At 49.5% G+C, this 18,533-nt stretch overlaps 1 protein-coding gene across 12 annotated transcripts in view; it reads right to left on the reverse strand.

The window, feature by feature from the left end:
- The window catches only part of KCNMA1 (potassium calcium-activated channel subfamily M alpha 1), a 701,914-nt gene that overhangs the window by 97,565 nt on the left and 585,816 nt on the right, over positions 1 to 18,533 (reverse strand). For 3 of the 12 annotated variants that reach the window (XM_036264758.1, XM_036264769.1, XM_036264766.1), the window contains one exon: positions 16,481 to 16,654. The exons of the other annotated variants lie outside the window; for them this stretch is intronic. In XM_036264758.1, coding sequence (XP_036120651.1) covers positions 16,481 to 16,654 — 174 coding nt within the window. The remainder of the gene's footprint in view (positions 1 to 16,480; positions 16,655 to 18,533) is intronic. 12 annotated transcript variants of the gene reach the window in all.

Raw genomic sequence — 18,533 nt, forward strand, 5'->3', positions numbered from 1 at the left:
ATTCCTGGCCCAAGGAAAGTAAGGTCTAGCACAGAGCTTTTCAATCCTGCCTCTCAAGAAAATGACCTGGAGAACCTTACAAAACACCCATGCTTGAATCGCACCTCAGACCAACTCGACAAATATCTGGAGGGTGGGAGCTGGGCATTGCTTTTTCTTTTTTTCCAAAAATCTTTTAAAAGATACACAATAAGAGAGAACCACAGTCTAGCTGTAGAATTGAGAATAACTCATTAAATATATATAACAATTCACAAGTTGTGTGAAGAACCCTTAAAAGGTGTTACATGATAGTGTCAGTTGGAGGCTAAATGTACGGCCTCAGTAAGTGCCGGAAGGTCTGGGCTGGTCAGGGAAAAACTGTGGGACTTGAAACAAGGGCCGGATGGATAGTCAGCTGTGTTCACATACGCATCCCCAAAATCAAACACAGCATCTGGCACCCTGGAGTCAACGAGGGAAGGGTGTGCTGGTGGAGGGAACAGCCTGAACAAAGCAAGGAGGTGGGGAGCACTCATCTGGGCAACTATCAGCAATCGATGTGGCTGGAGCAGAAAGATTTGTTAAGGTACAGACAGGGCGTAGTGGGCAGACAGTGTGAGGCTTCAACTCCAAACGACAGAATTTGCGTAACATTGGGTAATAATCTGAGTCCTCTGAAAGTTTGTTTTTTTTTTTTTTTTTTATGACTTAAATACTCAAATTCAAAGAGGGTAGTGGGTGGTTTGAATCTTGGCAAAGTCTATCACCCTCCCACCCCCGACTCAGCCTACTTTTTTTGGGCCACTTAGAAGTTATAAAGGTCCAAGATAAGACACACACACGTGCATGAAACTAAAAACAAGGAGGCTACTGGCAATGGGCCAGTTCCACTGGAGGCCATGCTTTTCCTGGAGAGTGTATTTGACAGGATAATAAAGTTATTTGAGGCCTTGGAAAGGGGTCCTGTGAAATTCACAAGGCTGCGGCCTCACCGCTCAGCCAGGTAAATCCAAACTTGACTCGGGGACAGTGATTTCCTGTCTTCGACTACTCGAGAGCTGATCCCGTTCCCCACAAAGGGACTAGAAGGAAAACCATCAGGGTCTGACTTTTAACAGGAACAGTGATTGCAATCAATAGTTTGAAAAAGAAAACAACATTTTCAACAAAACTAGGGCTTTCAGGTGGACTCACGGAGAAGAAAATGTTTCCCCAATCCTAGACTACTCATAGCACTTCTGGATTTCTCTGTCAAAAGCATGTAAGTGAATAAAATCGGGATGTACATTATATCCTCTGGGTCCTGGACCCGCACCCCCCACCCTAGTATGCCTACAAAAGCTTAAAAATTCTAATTGGATTATCAGAATGAATGGTTTCAAATTTTTAAGTTATGAAAGGTATAAAATGTTTGCATTCCAAGTTCTTTATGTTCTGATAGGTAATACTTAATAAAGAAAATAAATAAATGAATTACCCAAGATATATTTTCATTCTCTCCTTCCACAGGCCCACTTTATACTCAAACACCATGAACAAAAGGAACAGTGTAGGCTTTCTCAAAATGAGTTATTAAAAAGACATAGTTGTGTCTTTAAAATATAAAATAAAAAGAATGAAAAAAGAGGCTGTGTGAGAAAGAGTACCAAAATAACAGCAATTTTTTTCTTTGCCTCATTGATGCCCAAACTGACGAGCTGATTAGCCTTTGTGCGCACAACCTTATTAAAAAACAAACAAACAAACACACTACAAAACAACACTCTGGTCCTGTTTGTAGAAATGTAGTTCTGGCCCAGGGAGAAAAGCAACATTCTTTGGTTAACTTGGATTCTAAAGTAATTCTTGATGAAAAAGCATCACATTAAAATTATTTTTATATAGCACATTAATCCAGTACGTAAGCCACTTTTATAAAAATGCCCCCCATCCTGGTGTAGAACGAAGCCTAGGGAATGAACTTGTATAAATAAATATTAGATAAAAATGGGGACTTTCTATGTAAAAGTAAAATGGTGGAGATAATCCAATCTTAGGGGTGAGAATCTGGTATTGTGCAGTTACCTTTTAAAAACATAGTAACATTTCTTTAAGATTTGTTCCAAATGAGCATTAAGGGGACCAAGTTGGATTTAAAGAATCTTAGCAATTGAGAGGTATTGTCTTAGTAGAGGTATATCTCCTAAAAAACAAACAAACAAAACAAATAAATAAACTCAGTTTTAGACATTCATCTTACACAAATAAAGGACAGAGAATCTGGAAAAGCTAAAGCAAAATGGAAGGGCAGTGGTCGTAGTACCCAGACTACAGCCAGGTAGGGGCTTTCATTTATAGAAAAGCAGCGCCACCTGCTGGTAACATGCATTTCAAGCCCCTCCAGTTTGCAGACCATCATCTATCTTGCAATCTATGCATAAATATACAGCAGTATTTTTCAGCTGCTGTTATACATAAGAATTTTATTACCAGTCGGCAGATTTCTAACACACTGGTTGTAGTTTAATAATACTCTATTACCTGAAGTGTGGGTTATATAAAAACCTAGAATGTTAATTGTTGACAAACCAATTCTAATATGTAAAGTACTATAAGTCAACCAGTAAATATCCAAATAAATCAAAAGGGATCGCTCTTTTGCTGCTAACAACATGTTATTAAATACCACAATTTGATAACTTACATAAAAATAATGTTCATACACTTCAATGTACTAAGAAATCAGGGAAATGCATTATAATTATACTGAGGGCTTTCCTTCATTTACAATTTTGAGAAAAATATTTTTGCAAAGAATATTTTTCCTTTTCTTTAAAAATGTATCTAAACCAGGGTGTCATTTAGGAAATTTTCCCATATAACAAAACCTGAGTTATAAATAACTAAGATTACATCTATAAAATGTTATATTTTTAAAATGGCAATAGAGAAGGCTTAGAGAATATAAGTCACTGAAACAGTGAGCAGAGAAACACTACCTGTCATTTTGCAGAAAAAGATCACACAAACGAGATAGCAAAGAAACACAATAAAAGGAAAAAACAGGGATGTGATAGGTGACTCTGATTACATCTGCAAAGGAAACTGTGAAATAAATTAACACCCAAGCGCCCACGATAGTCATACCGTAGCTTCACTGCGCGGGATTGTTATGCAACAGAGAAGGTTGGTGATTTTGTACGAACAGAAATAAAGTGTAGGCTGTGAAGTCTGGTGGTGATAACTAATGACCATACTACTTACAACTCTGATTTGATCTTTAACAGAAAAAAATAAAAAAGTACTCCACCGGGTAGATGTATGCAATAGGGCTCATATTTTTCACTTGAAACAAATAAACCCCAAATGGGATCAAAGGCCCCAGTAAATGAAAAATGACAGTTTCTCTGCTGCCCTGATTCGATCTCAAGCAAGACCACCATGCTGATAACAGTCCAGAGCTCAGAGGGAGCACAGGAAGGGCCGAGCACACTGCCCATTCCGCCGATGAGAAGCCCACTCTAACTCAAAAAGTCATTGAGATTTAATCTCTAACAACAATGAAGACTGCTCATGCAGCAACCCAAGGGATATTCCTTAAACACACGCACGCACTTGCACACAAGCTCAATTGTGTTATTTCCGATGGAAATGGTGGAAGCCCCTTACATTCAGCTCTCCACGTGGATGAGCTGGGAAAGGCAGAGTATAAAGAGCATCAAATGTTGAGGTGCTTCCTTTGAGCCCAAAGTGTCTCCTGTTACCTACCGCCAGGGACTGACCTAGAAGGGTCTTGCGCACAGGAGAGCGCATCTCGTCTCCCACTTCCACTGCTCGCCCCCTGCTGTGGAAGAGGGGCCAGTAGCAATTTCAGGCAGATATGGAGGTTGTGGAGGAATCTGATGGAACTAAGGCTACCAAGATTAGAGCTGGGGACCAACCCTGCCTGAACCTAGCTCCCAGCGTGTCTGCCGGTGGACAGCGAGGGAAGGCCCGAGGCTGGCTGGGCCCGGGGACCACAGGTGCAAGCCCCGCCTCCGGAGCAGCTGGGATGAATTCAAACGGTGAGAAGTCACCAGTGGATGAAGACAGCTTGCTTCAGTTAAAGTGTACTGCAGCCGGAGAGGCAGATGAGGTCACTAGGGGCGTAGTGAAACACCAGGTGAGCCAGGCCTTCCCAACGTGCTCCTCCACCCACAGGGACCCCAACACCCCATGACATGTAGAAGGGGAAGACATCCACATCCCAGACCCACGACAGCGTCTGAACACTGTGCCTGGCAGCAGAAGCAGGGAAGAGAAGGGTCTCCTTCTGAAGAAGCAGTCAATTCTAGATCAAGCCACTCAAAACTGCTCCGCAGCCCAGGAAAGCAGCTGCTCAGAAACAAATGATTCGTTCAGGACGGTAGCAGCAGGCGAAGCCAGACCGCTGGGCTGAGACGCACCCTCCTCCTGAAACGCAGGCCTAGCAAACTGTGGGAACGAACGCCTTCCCTTGCGGTTTTTGTCAGTCCGCAAACGTCTGTTGAATTCCTACCGTGTCCCTGGGCTGCTGGGTGCAACACACTGAGAATTCCAAGGCCTCTGAGAGTTGTCTGTTGCCGACTTCTAAAAAGCTCCACAAACACCACTCTGATTGGGGCTGACATGAAGTGTCAGAGGCTCAGGAGAAAGAGACCCACTGATTTTGACCCGAGGTGGGAGGTCGGGCCGTCAGGAAGTCCTCCCGAGGAGGTAGTACTGGAGCTGTGTGTAAAGCAGAGGTCAGCAAACTGCTACGAACATCAGGCAGAAACCCTTTGGGCTCTGTGAACCGTACGCTTTCTGCTGCAGCTACTCAGCTGTGCTGTTCTCACTTGAAAGCAGCTCTGGGCAGTACGCAAAGGAATGGCCATGACGGTTACAATAAAACTTTATTTACTAAAACAGGCAGTAGGCCAAGTTTGGTCCACAGACCACGATGTGCTGACCCCGCTTTAAAAGATGGGTCAGCTTCCGTCTTCGAGAAGAGAGCAGAGACAGAATCACAGGCACAGGAAAAAGTTATAGAAACCGGTGAAATAACAAAAATAAGACATTTATAGAGGACTGTGGGATGAAGGCTACTTACATGGAAAACAGAACTAGAAACCTAGGTGAGGGCCCTTGAATGCCATGTTAAGAAGGTAGTCAGTTGTCCTTTGAAAACAAGGACTCATCAAAGCTTTTCTTGTTTTCTCTTTAGAATGGGATGAAAATGTAACCAAATCTGTGTTTTCAAGTAATAAACGTGGTGGCGGAAGGGAGACTAACCGGAGAGTAGCGGTGGTGGGCCTAAAGTCGGTAGTGCCCCTGAGCATGGAGACAGGTTTGAAAGGTGATCAAGTCAGGAGACCCAGCCACCGGGAGGGAGGAGCAGGACAGCAGAATCCTCAGGATTTCAAAGTGTGCATCACTGCTCACCCCCCATCTCTAGACCCTCCTCACGTCAGGCCCAGGGCCACGGCTTGGCCCACTCTGGGCCCCACCCTGGCACGAACCTCACCGATGAGGAAGTCAACAAGCAGCTGCACCCAACTCTTCATAAAGCGATTTAGGAAAGGTGATGGGAAGTCCCAACACCAAGCAGACCTCAAAGATGGGTTGAGACCATCAAGACCATCATCAAAAAGAAATTTTAGCCCTGGCCAGGTGGCTCAGTTGTTTGGAGCATCGTCCTATACACCAAAAGATTGTGGGTTCAATTCCGGTCAGGGCACTTGCCTAGGTTTTGGGTTTGATCCCTGGAGTGTGTACGGAAGGCAACCCATCGATGTTTCTCTCTCACAAAGATCTCTCTCACTAAAAATCAACGAAAACATATCCTCAGGTGAGGATTAATAAAATGTATTAAGAAAAGAAATTTTAGTAGTTTTTTAAAATGTCACCTCTCCCCACCAGCTCCCCAAGCCTCCTGCCATCTTCCAAGAACACAGGAAATTCACTCAGCGTCTACGTCCTTGTGGATGGAAGGATGGAAAGGCACAGGGGAGTCCAGTAAGACAGAGGGATGAGACCGAGCCACAGTCGCAGCCGCTCTGAGACGTTCCTGTCACCCTTTTACAGACGGGGACACCTGCAATGACGACGCCTGGGACCTGCCCGAGTCCTAAGGCGTGGGGTGCGTCTCTCCTGTCGCCGGAGGACCTGAGAAGGCACCGGTGCTTGGAGGAGGCGGCAGATCCGGACATGATCGAGGCATCGCTCTTACTCGTCAGCATCCACTGGTGAGCATGCCCAACGTGCCTGTGCCAGGCATGATTTCCAAAGTCCCCAGAAAACACACAAACCCCTTCATCCCTTCCCCTTCCTCGCAGGTCAGCCTTCAATTGCCAAGGTCACCGCAGTGAGGGGAATGGCTGGTAGTCCCCGAGTTTGATCAGAGAGAAGAGCACCGTCGGCCTCACGGACCCATCTTCATCCTCACAGAAGTCTGGGAAGCGGCCCTTCCAGCACTGCCCTGGCACCTTCCACATCCACACCCCAAGACGGCAGGTCCCACGACCTGAGCCGCTTCCTCCGGCCTGCATTCCTGGCCAGTTTCATCCTGTCACATTCCCTGTGCACCTCTCGTCTCCGCCGGTCCCTGCATCTCCTTTTCCAGTGCCATTGTTTGGGGCGCTGGCTTTGAAGCATCCCTGCTGGACATGTCCGCTCAGTTGGATGTATTACAGGCCCTATGTGGAAATTTACTCATCGGCACTGAAAAGAGGCCAGATTGACCTTGACAAGATGCAGAGAGCAATTCAAAGCCACTCAAAAGTAGGAGAATGCTTGATGCTGCCTGAGGTCTCTGCGAGCAATTGAGAAAGCTCCCTGGCCCCTCGTCTGCAGCAGAATATGCCCAGTAAGGACTCTTCACAGCAAACAGCCAGGAGACACTCAGCTTCTGGGCATCTCTAGGTGGGAGGAATTCTCACATGGGCGCTGTTGGATATGATCTGCCTACCTCAAGTCAGAGTCAATGATCCTAATGGTCACGAGTGGCCTTAATGTTCCTCCACATTTGGGCATGCGACGCGGCCATCTGCAAATGGTTATGACTCTGGACACACGGGCCCCTCCGCTCATATTGGCTTCACCTGACTCACAGAAAACGCTTGGGTTCATCAAAATTAGTGGAACTGAATGCAACCGTCCGAGCCCTCGATTCTCCAGGACAAATGTCTCTCCTCACTTGAAATGTGAATTTTTGCCTGTGATGTTTTTTCTCTTTGATCCCTTACTTTCTTTCTCAATATTTAACCTTCACAAGGAATACGAATTGGACCTACTCGATGATCATTTTTAAGATCCCTCAGTTATGTCCTTGGTTTTCTTGCTATGTTTCCCCCTTTACCCTTCTTCTCTCCCAGTTCTTTATGTTTATGTGTATAATGTGTGCAAATAGAGGTGTATTGTAAGCTGCTTAGAGTTTTAGGAAACTTCACAGATCTGGGGCCATCCTGCTTCTGGCATATGCTATCCCTTTAACTGGGGCTGAGAATCCCTTCCCTCGTCAACTCCTTACTGAACTGGAACCTTCAGGCCGTTCTCTAATCAAGCACTGCTGCCAACACGCAGCCCCATCAAGGGTGCCAGCACGCTACAGTCGACCTCGCAGGGCAGGACGGCAGCTCGGAGGTCCCTTCTTGCCCGGTGCAGCCCCACAGGCTCCAGCCGAGAGCCAGCGTTGGCCCAAATGGAGATGATCTGAATGCTGGCCATCAGCTCCACTCCCAGGAGGCGGCCACGCTCTCTGCGGACGCCCCCCTCTGCGCTGTCCATCCGCGTTGCGTGGCTCCAGCCCTGAGGAGTGGTCTTTCCCGTCATTGAAAGGTGTGTCTGTTGGTGGTCATCCCATGCAGATGTGCCCCCAAGGCGTCCACCATAGGGGTTCTCTCTGTAGCTCCAGGGAGATGGGCTGGGAGTCACCCAACGTACTGAAGGACAGATGGGGCTTTCAGGGTTACTAGGAGAGGCCAGGGCAGTTTTTCTCTTGCTGTTTCCTTGACTTCAAGAGGACAGACAACTCAGTGAGCTGTTCAGAGAGGAAAGGCCACAGGGGAAGCTCAGGTCCTGTGCTCAGGCTGGACATCACAAGACTCTCCTCACGACCAGGGCCTCTGGGCGTCTAGAACCTCCCTTCACACGAGCATGTCCAGCTATTTCCAAAGGGTGTTTTCCCACTGAGACTTCAACTGTGTGAGTCCATTTAGAGTCCTCCGAGGTAAGTGGTTGGCTGGGAAACCAGAAGTCTTGTCAGCAAATGCAGAGGTGGCTGATTCCGATTGGGTAATTCCAAGGCTGGTTGGGAGAAAGGCCCGAGGGACGGACAACACCCAGCCATCGGGTGGGTGCCTCTGCTGCAGCCGCTCCGGAAGTTGGCAGTCTTAGCCGCCCCTCGCACGCCCCCACTGGGAGGGGACCCCGGATTCAAGTGCGTTTCCACACTCTTAATGACCCCTACAGTCACGGGGCTGACACAGAGACACGATGATGCGGGCAAAGGTCTTGTGCAGAGAGAAACAAAAAGGAAAAGACAACTGTGCCAGGGTACTGAAAAGCCACATGGCTTCCCAGATTGCGTGGTGGCGACTCACCGCAAATGTTTTCTATTTCCACTGGAGAAGGGGAAGTGGTTGGAAACTACAATGGCGTTTCAGTGACCGAGCTGCGAAGTATTCTTATTGTCCGGCCTAGATGTAAGGGGACACGCTGTCTCCCTGAGAAAGACGAGAGGCCAAGTCCCGTTGCCACACACAGGGAGTTAGGAAAATAATTCCCATGCGCTCCAGTCGAAGTTATCACATGCAGCTGATCCAAGACCTCAGGGCTGGTCACATGTCCCAGCGGGTGGCCCCGCCTGCTTCGCTGCTGCCTGGCCAGTGACGTGCGTGCCAGCACTGAGCTGCCTGCCTCTCCCTCCTCCCACCAGAAGGTGCGGCTCTTACTGGAAGTGGGGAGGGTGGGGAGGGAGGAAGAAGGAATTGTAGTTAGGAGGAGGAAACAGACGGGCCAGAGCCGCAGGACCAGGGCCGGTGCACACAGCCCTGCAGGCCGCCAGTCCAGCCGAGACTTCAGTAGGTTCTCCTGCGGTAAGAAGAAACCCACTAAGCCCGGCAAGTATTGCGATGACTGCCAGGTCAGCTGGGGACCACTGCGCTCAAGGAATTCAACTAACGGAAGCAACCGCTTCAGAGCTATTAAACTTTCTTTACAAAGATTTTAGCTTCTTGGATTTGCATCTGGATAACTGTGCTTCAGAGACGGAGTCCTGGAGGCTGGCAGTCACTCTGCCTTCCTTCCCACCGTCTCTGAGCAGACGGATGCTGCCCCGCCACAGCCTCTCTTCTGCTGGTCTCCACCTCGCAGGTGTCCTCCAACTGCCCCCCAGGGCTCCAGTCCCTTCTTTGGCTGCCATAGGAGTCCTTTCAAAGCCCAGCGTCAGGGGCCACTCCTCTGAGCAAAAACCCTGAATGTTTTCTGTCGTTTTTCAGATTAAGAACAAAACCCTCACAGCCTAGACCCTGTCGATGTGGGCCCCACTTACATTTCGGGGCTCCTCTCCCTGAAATCTGCTGATCAGGACTTAAGTTCCAGCCAAACTGGGTGGCCAGCTGTGTGTCAGGAGGCTCCCGACCTCCCTGCTGCCATACCCGTTCTCCTGCTGTTGGACAGAACACCCTTTTCCTTCTGTTCTCCAAGGCACGTCTGCAATGTCACGTCCTACCGGATCTTTCCTTGGCCGACCAACAGGAGGTGACCTCTGGGCCTTTGCACTGCCACGCACTTCGCACCTCGACTCCCCTCATTGTCTCGAGTCTTCATTACTGAAATTCCCATCTTTCTCTCCTCCCTCGGAGACAGACAGACCTATGGATCTTCAGCTGTGTAACTGGGAACTCAACTTCCTCCACAGGCAGTGGAGCCACCCGGCTGGTTTTCCAATCCCACCCCACCCCTGACTTGCTGTGTGACCCTTGGCGGGTCATTTATCCTCCTCGTGCCTTAGCTGCCTCATCTGTGACACGTGTACAGGTGCCTCAGCTGCAAACAACAGTTACTAGCTCAGGATAAGGGTTAAATTAATATTTGTAAAGAACAGAGAACAGGGCCTGCAATGCAGCAAATGCTATGAGTGTTCAATTTAACGACATGCACACACGCACACCCCCTTGCTGTGCTGGCAGAGTACCTCACACAGAGTGAAAGGACAGACTCCACTGAGCCCACTCTTAGCTTGAATCCAAGTTGAGGGATTAGCCATTTTCTAGGAAGCCCACATTAGCGGGCCTCGGCTCCTGGGGGTGAAACACAGTAACAGCAGGTCTGCTAGGGAGCGGCCCGGCCTTGGACAAGGCCAAAGCGTCACCCTAGCCTGCCACGGGGAAGCATGTGCAGCAGGCCTTCGGCCCCTCCCCTCACCAGTGAGGCGACCTGTGCGTCACCTCCACATGGTCTGTCTGGAAATGGTCCCCATTACGCTGTACGGAGCTCACTGTTTCTAGGCATAAATGCAAGTCAAAGGCCCCAAACTTTAAGCCCTTCCTATGGGCATGCTGGCACATGTCCTGAATTCACTGAGCCAGATGACAAACGCCGCTCTCGGACGAAGGAAGCATCCGACGGACATGATGGGCACCGCATGAGAAAGGAGAAGCGAGGCCGGCTGAGGCCAGAGGTACAGTGAACGACGAGCGGCTCTCTTCCGTCCCAATGGGACTGGGAGGCGGGAGGGGGCGAAGCCTGTGCCACCCGCCGCCCGCCAGCCCTCTCCAGTGGTTTTCCACTGTTCCTGTTACCAGTCTGATACTAATTTGAGACAATGCCCGATCACATCACAACAAATTAGCCGCAGACACGCAATTGCAATCAACTTGGGGGCTATCCTGAGTGCGGGCTGGGGATTCCTTGTCTCCCGGAGCCGCACGCTCCCACAGATGTTTCTAAAAGCCTCTTCCCAGAGGCCCATTTAGAGAGAAATTAAATGCAACTTTGACTTAATTAACGTTTTAAATGATAATGAATACAATGTAGATTCATAGGAGGCATTTACATTGTGTTGTAAAATTGATAAAAATTTAATAACTCTTTGTTAATAAGTTATGTCTCCCCAGACCCACAAAGCCTAAGGCACTGCAGACTCCAGACTGGGTCTAATCCAGGCTCCGGGTACAGGTGGAGGGGAGCCGAGATGGACTTGACATTTGCTCCAAGGCTGCTCTAATTCAACCCCTGCTTGTTCATCGGTACTTTATTTCATGCAGTAAAGGTCAGGGTCGGGGCTCAAGGCACAGCCTTGACAAGAGAGCACAAGCGAAAGGCGGGCTGGCCTGGCATCTGTCGCCTAAGATAGTGGAGGGGGGGATGGGGAGCTAAAGGGCCACCTGGGTCCCTCCATGGAGGTAGGACAGAGAATGGGCTGCCTGGTGGGGGAGCCATCAGGGTGAGTGCTGTGACAACCGGCCACCGTCCTGAATAAAAATGCAAACATAAGGTCCATGGCACAGGACCCTGCTCCGCTTACTTGGGGCACACCAACATCTTTTCTAGTTTGTCCTCGAAGAGTCGAGCCACCTATTAAAGCATGTCTGTGTAAAGGGAGGTGGCCAAGTGACGGGGTACACCCCACGGACCCTTTCATCTTTCTTCATTCTGACTTTTCCACTTCTTGTCTCCCAACTCGGTTTCAAAGGCTTTCGTTTGAAAGACTGGCTGCCACTGCCCACTGTTCCCATCGCCTTCACCTGTACCGTGTCTCTCGGAGCACGTTTATCCACGAAACTATGGGGGCACAGTGAGGTTCCCTAATGAAGTCAACTACATCACCAAACACTAAACTGAAAAAGACAACACAACTCAGCTGTGTTACGAATGAAAACCTGCTTTGTTGGGAGCTCTTTAGAGATGGGCCATGGGAGGGATTCTCCTCCCAGGAAGTTTGGCCCAAGCACGACGCTTCCTCATGGCAGACGCACAGCGCACAGGCCCGTGGGCGCGGGTTCCAGTCAGCTCTCTGCTGAATGGGCCACCACACAGTCAAGTGAGAGGCATGGCTTCTGTAGCCTTGTCCGCTACCAAGAGGCCCTCCCCGGTACGCTGTCAGTCTCCCAGGGTGGGTGACTGCGTGGTGAAAAGGGGCAAATCAAGACATGGGAGCCAGGGCCGGCTAAAGAGCTAGCGTGGGACCCAGAGGCTGCTGCAGAGCCTGCTGGAGAGAGACAGAGACAGACAGACGGAGGGGGAGGGGCTGGGTGGAGGGAGAGAGCCTAGAAGTAACATGAACAAATAAAATTTAGGGCTGGGGAATTGGAGGAAGTCACCCAAAACTATACATAAGAGGGCTGTCGGTCTTAGATGCAGCTTGTGACGTTAAATGTCATTCTAACAGCGTGGGGCGGTCAGCACAGGGTGTGTCCTATCAGCCATTTCCCTCGAGCTGTCCACTCCTGCGCCAGGATCTGATCTGTGTGCTTCAGACGCCACCAGTCCCCGCGGGTGACTTCACTTCTACTGACAATGTTAATTCTCTGCCCGTGCAAACCAAAGGCTACTCGGATAAGCGGATTTTTGTTTATTATCTGACAAGAGATTGCACTGGACGCATTTTGGTGTGTCTCCCTTCAACCTAGTCGTGTTGGACTTCTTGTCTCCATGGAGCCACCGGAGCTGAATGCCTCCTGGCATTATATGTATACCCAAAATAAAAGTCATGCCCAATTTAAACCAACTGCAGTGCTTTGGAAAGGGTGCAGGCATCGTGCAGGTTTAAACAGTCAGTAAATGGGAAGAAGGGCATGAGCCGCCGCACCTACGCTTTCACGAAAACTACTTCCAGTGCAGGTGCGCAGGGCCATCTCCCCTCTCGCACGGATGCGTTTGTTCAGGCCACGGTCACTGCCGGTTTGTGCCTGTGTCCCGAACCAGCAGGGCCCTGTGTTGTCACTGCATCATCACTTAATTGTCCCTTTCGGTCAGACATGGCAATCAGAGCAGGTAAGTCAAATAGCAGAACTTATTAGAACCTAAATGTACATTCATATGCTAGACATATATTTTTATATTTGATAGCACTAGAACATAGCTACTTGTAAGAAGTTTTTAAAGAGTCTGTTAAGAGAGCTGGCATTTCTGCCCAGGACCAGCTGAAGTGGAGACGAAACTGGAATAACCAGACAAGGAGGCTCCGTGCACACCCGCCCCAGCCCACCGTGCTGAACAGTCAGTCTTGCCCCAAATAGAATCATCTCGTGATGAATCCTTAGGGGTCACTCTGCCTCACTTTTCTGACACTGGTTGTTAAGTCTTTTGTAAAGAACTCCTTCTCTGCAGATCTTTTTGTCCAAAGAGCCGGGCCTCACGCCTCCCGTGAGCGGCACAGGAGCCAGCAGGGCAGTCCCCGCTCCACAGCAGCGGGCAGCGGAGACGGGCCACACCTCCGAGGGGAGGTGAGCCGGGCGGGCAGGTCCCGCTGTGAGAAGACAGATTTCTAAAACCGTACGCACACTTTTTAATACATTACTGCTCCTCTGGGAGCCGGCTACTTCTCTTCCCACTTCAGAAAACACATAATGGGACTTTGTGTTTCAATTTAATGTCCCTTGAAAACGGAAATCTTTCTCCTTATAAGAAAAAAAAAATGGTGAAGAGGGAGACGAAAGGCGAGAGAGAAACGGTTGGGCCGTCTCCAAAGCACACTGGCTCAACTGGGGAACAGCACCAAAGCAAGCCCCGTAATCATATAATGACCTTAATGAGTGTCTTGGGAAACAATACAGCCCCGGAATAAAAGACAAAGGGCAAAACCCATCAGGGCTCTGCTGACACTAATTCAAAATGATTTTCAGAACAACTAAAGAATGTAAGAGAAGTAATCTGATCCGCCCATCTGACCTCACTTTGATTCAAGGGCCCTTCTCCTGCCATTTCTAATCGTCAACCCTCTACATTTCACATCTGCTCATATTTAATGAAAAGCCCGCTCTCACCACTGCTCTTTGAGTCCCCAGCTCTGTGGAGCGGGCACCACCCAACCCCGCCGGCGGCGAGGGAGGGCCGGCATGGCTGTTGGAGCTCGGCCAGCAGAATTCCGCACAGAGAAAGACATTTTTTAATTGGAGAAGAAGGGCTTATGTGGGCGCATAAAGAGGCTCAAATTGGAATGGATTTTCCTAACTTATTATTAATGGTCAAAGGTGAGTGGTCTCACACAGGGATGGATGAAATCTGCCTTTGTTTGATGGAGTGATGAAACGGAGGCGGCCGCCCCCCAGCTGTCAGTACCAGTTAAGCCTCCGACATGCAGCCCGAAGCCGGTGCTTTCCATGGTGGGGCGGGTTTCAGAGCGCTGGAAGGACACCAGTCCCATGCACGGGATGTCTCTAGGAGGACGGGACAGTCCCACCCCGAGGCTCCCTTCTCCTGGCCTCCATCAGCACTTAGATTGCAGAGCTGAGAAGTCCCTCCAGGGACCGTTTCTCCCAGATAAAGCGGAGACTGCACACACGGGGACCATGGCCCTCACACAGGTTTGGCCGCGCCTGGTATGGGTGACCAGGACCAAGACCAGACCACAAAGTCCCGGTTTAGAGTCCCAAGGGGCTTCTTCCTTCCCTCCACTGACCCTCTGGCTGAGGTTTTGGAGTCCAGTGATTAACTGGACACAGCCGCTGTGCCTGAGGCAGAAGGGTGACTAGTGGCGGACAGTGACAGTCCCCACGACCAAAGGCCAAGTGGGCCACGCTCACCTGCAGCTCCTCACCCCAGCTCGTGCCCTGAAGCTGGTGTCTTGCCACACTCACAGACACACATTCTCTGTATGGCTGTGACCAGTCCACCTTGGTACTGTTGTATGATAAGTGAACCCTCATGATGAGAATAAGGGGTAAGAATTCATCTGTGGCCTCTGTAAGAATCATTTAAAAGAAAACGTTCTTTCTACAAAGTTCCTTTTAGGTCAATGTCAAGACATGATTCAGAAGCCCCAAGTCCCTCTCAGTGCAACCTTCAATAGCTATTACGTTTACTAACGAGTCCTGTCCCCAGCACTGTTCTGGACAAGCAGTGAGTCAGGAATTAGAGGAAGATTCAGGGTCCGAGAGCTAACTTTTCCAGGTGACAGCTCAGCACCTCGGGTCTGAGCTGCACCAGCACCTGGCCTGACAGGTCTGCAGGGCACCAGGGAAGCGTGGCGCGCTCAGCCCTTGCGTCTCTGCGGATCGCTGTCACACAAGCACACTGTCCCGGGACCACCTTCGCATCGGCACAGGGCGTGGGCAAACTCCGCGGGAGAGAAAGCTCAAGAGCAAAGTGCTGTCCCCACCCCTGCTGCGCTGCCAGTGCGACTGCCCCGCCGCAGACGCTGAGCTTCTGCTCTGCTCAGACAGGAGGCCGCTGGCCACAGGGCCTCCGAGAAACGCTCTGCGTGCTTTCGAGGGGACAGGACGGCACGAGGCACGAAAGGAAAGCTGGCCTTCCGCCTCCCATGCTGCCAACAGTGTCAAGTACAGTTCCAGCTGCATCTGCCGCTTCCAAGTCCTCACTTCGAACCACAAACTTCGCCCTTAAGGGAGCCCCGCAGCCCAGTGTCGCTGTGTACAAACTGCAGCTTTCAATCACACCCCAGCAAAGCCCACGCCGAGGACAACGTGAGGGGTGTCTCAGGAGGGGGCCGAGCTCAGCTCGCAGGCCCCCAGCTCAGGACCTCCACTGGCTCTCATCTCTGAGCTGTCAGGTAACAGGCGGCCGAGCGCTAGGCCCACGCAACAGACTCAAGGGCTTCGTGGACGATCACTGCTTACAGTCTTGGTCGTTTGGAATCACAATTGCTACAAGGCACCTCAACAGGGGGCTATGGTTTTGGGAAAAGAAAATACATTTCTGGAGTGATGCTTTGATTCAGTCACCCTTCGGGGGCCTGTGGAGCCCACCCGTTTACATGGGCTGCGGATTTAGAATACTTTTTCTCAGAACATGTGACACAATCTGGCACTGCAGGAATGAGATACAGATTAGGAAAAACAGTACACACACACACACACACACACACACACACAACCCACTGCATCGAAACCCTGTTGTACTTTGGAAACTACCTGATCTCACTAAAAGTCATTTACAGCTACAGCCGGCTTGGTTCTCGCTACACCTTTTCCCTTCCTCCCTGACCCAGCCAAGGTCTAAGCTTTCCCCAAACATTAGATATCCATCTCCACATATCTCCACATTAAAACTGAATTTGATTTGTTGTCACATTAATTTCCATTTGCATTTATTTAAAGGAGAGAGGGAGACTGCCACCAGACTGTCACATCACAGGGAAGCACGTGTTAGCAGACGGCAAGGGAGGCCTTCCCAGCACGCACAGAGACACAGGCCACTGGAGCAACACAGCGCCACATACAAGGTCACATGGGGAGGAACGCATCAGCTGGGCTGACTCAAGACCACAGGCACGACACGGACGGGGTGACATCACAGACAGCGGAGACACGAGTGCGCGTGTCGGGGTTGAACTTACAGGCACGGAAACTGGTGGAGCAATCATTAACAGAGACAGGAGAGAGTGGGAATGCTCGCTCACGGGCGTCCACGTTACCACGCACACGGCCTGACACGCACGAGCAGTCACGCTCAGAACGTCCGCAATCAAAACAACATGCCCGTCTCATTCTCTTGTAGATGGACATCTTGGCTACAGCGCGAGGTGGATGAGAGGAGAGGAAGAGCGGTAGTTAATGGCAAGGTCAGCAAGGTGGCTGGAGGGAGCTGAGGGATTTAACACAGGTCTTAGTTCATATTAACAGTCTTGACCCAGGGAAAATATGCAGAGTGACTGTTGGTAACAGTTTGGTTGTATATTAAAAAAAGCAGGGAGAATATAAATTGCCTTTAAAATCCCCCAGGGCTGCTGTGGGTGGTTTTTCTCCCCAGGTGAGCGGGTGACTACAGGAAAAGGGCTGATTACAATCGGCGTCTCGGACGAGAAGAAGACCACATTATAGACAGCAAAAATGGAACCGACATTTTCCCCTGGCACAATTAATACAGGAGGACAGAATATATATACAGCCAATCAATGAACTGCTGACTTGGTATAATAAGTGGTTTCTGTAAGACGCAAAAATAGTTAATCTGTAGGCTTTCTAATTTCCATCCATTCCTGGGCATTAGGCAGAGCCTGGGACAGGCCTTCATCCAATTAGGTAGAAACCATCACGTGTTAACACAGAACTCGAGGATGCCTCTGCCGGACTCCCCCAGAGTCAGTTGACATGATGCTTACAGGAATTTAAATTTACTCTTGACAGAACAAATATCCAAATCTGTCCATATAAGAAATGCAGCTACTCAAGGCTAATGCCGCGTGTTTGACATTAAAGGCAGTTCAAAAATAAAAAATCACCCAAAGCATATGAGATGTTGGTCTATTGGAACACGTTCAGCTACTCAGGGGTGTATTTTCTGCTCAAAGCTGAGAGAATCTGAAAATCCCATCTCCTTTTCTCTCCTCGCCCACCCGAAGTTCAGAAAGCAACTGGGCTATTGGTTAATCATAATTTTTTCTTATACTGAAAATACTGGCCAGAATAAATTAAACATTACAAAACATGAAATAAAAGAAGAAATCCCACGTAAAATATTGAGACTCGCATGCAGCATCCACAGTGCTTGCACGGCGAGTACTGTAGGCTCTGTGCTGCGGGGGACCCGGCTCGGGCTCTGACCTGCAGAAAAGGGGCGGACCTCACTGCAGCAGCGCTCAGCCCTTCATCTTACTCTCCAAGCCAGTTACAGGTAAGCACAGTGAGAAGCTTTGTACCTCAATCTGGTGCTACAACAGGCAAAGTGTTTGATCATCACTTAGCCTGAACTGGCTGGCTTCTCTCACTGGCGGGGCTGGGGGTGGGATTCATATTTATTCTAAGCATCACAGCCAAAGAGTAACCTGAACAAAAGAGAGGTGTTATTCCCTGCGCCCACACCTTCCATTTCAAAAGTCATATTTCCCCCCTTTCTTTTTCTTTGTGGAGAATGGTTGCACCCTAACTTTAAAATATGGCTTGTGGTTTTGCCCTCTTTGAATGTTACAGTCACCACGAAGAGAGGTTTAAATCTCTCAAATGGGTCAAGTCCTGTTCTAAGACCTTTATGACTTGCCATACAGTATATTTGTCAAGCAGGGGTAACGTTATGCTTGTGAGGAACAGGCACTGGGGAGATGAATGAGAGACCTCTTCAGCAGCACCTCCATTCCTGTAAACTCAGCTCACATTTTTAGTGACATGTTCCTTCAGCATCCTAGCTAGTTGGTTGCTCAGCCCTTCACCATGCAGCCCCGGCCCTGTCCAATGTGTGGCACATCATTCCTGAGCTCAGCTTTTAGGGGGAAGAAAATTCTACTATAGCATTTGAATCAGAAGAATTTAGCAAGTATGGCGTGAATGCCCAGACACCCCGAAACAGCAGTTACTGAAATCAAGAAAGGGAAAAAGTCTTTTACAGAAGACCAGAAAATAAAGTTATTGTAAATGCACCCAGAGCCAGTGTACAACTTGGAGACCACTGGCTTG

The sequence above is a fragment of the Molossus molossus genome, unplaced genomic scaffold (assembly GCF_014108415.1).
Source record: "Molossus molossus isolate mMolMol1 unplaced genomic scaffold, mMolMol1.p scaffold_m16_p_17, whole genome shotgun sequence".
Taxonomy (NCBI): Eukaryota; Metazoa; Chordata; class Mammalia; order Chiroptera; family Molossidae; genus Molossus; species Molossus molossus.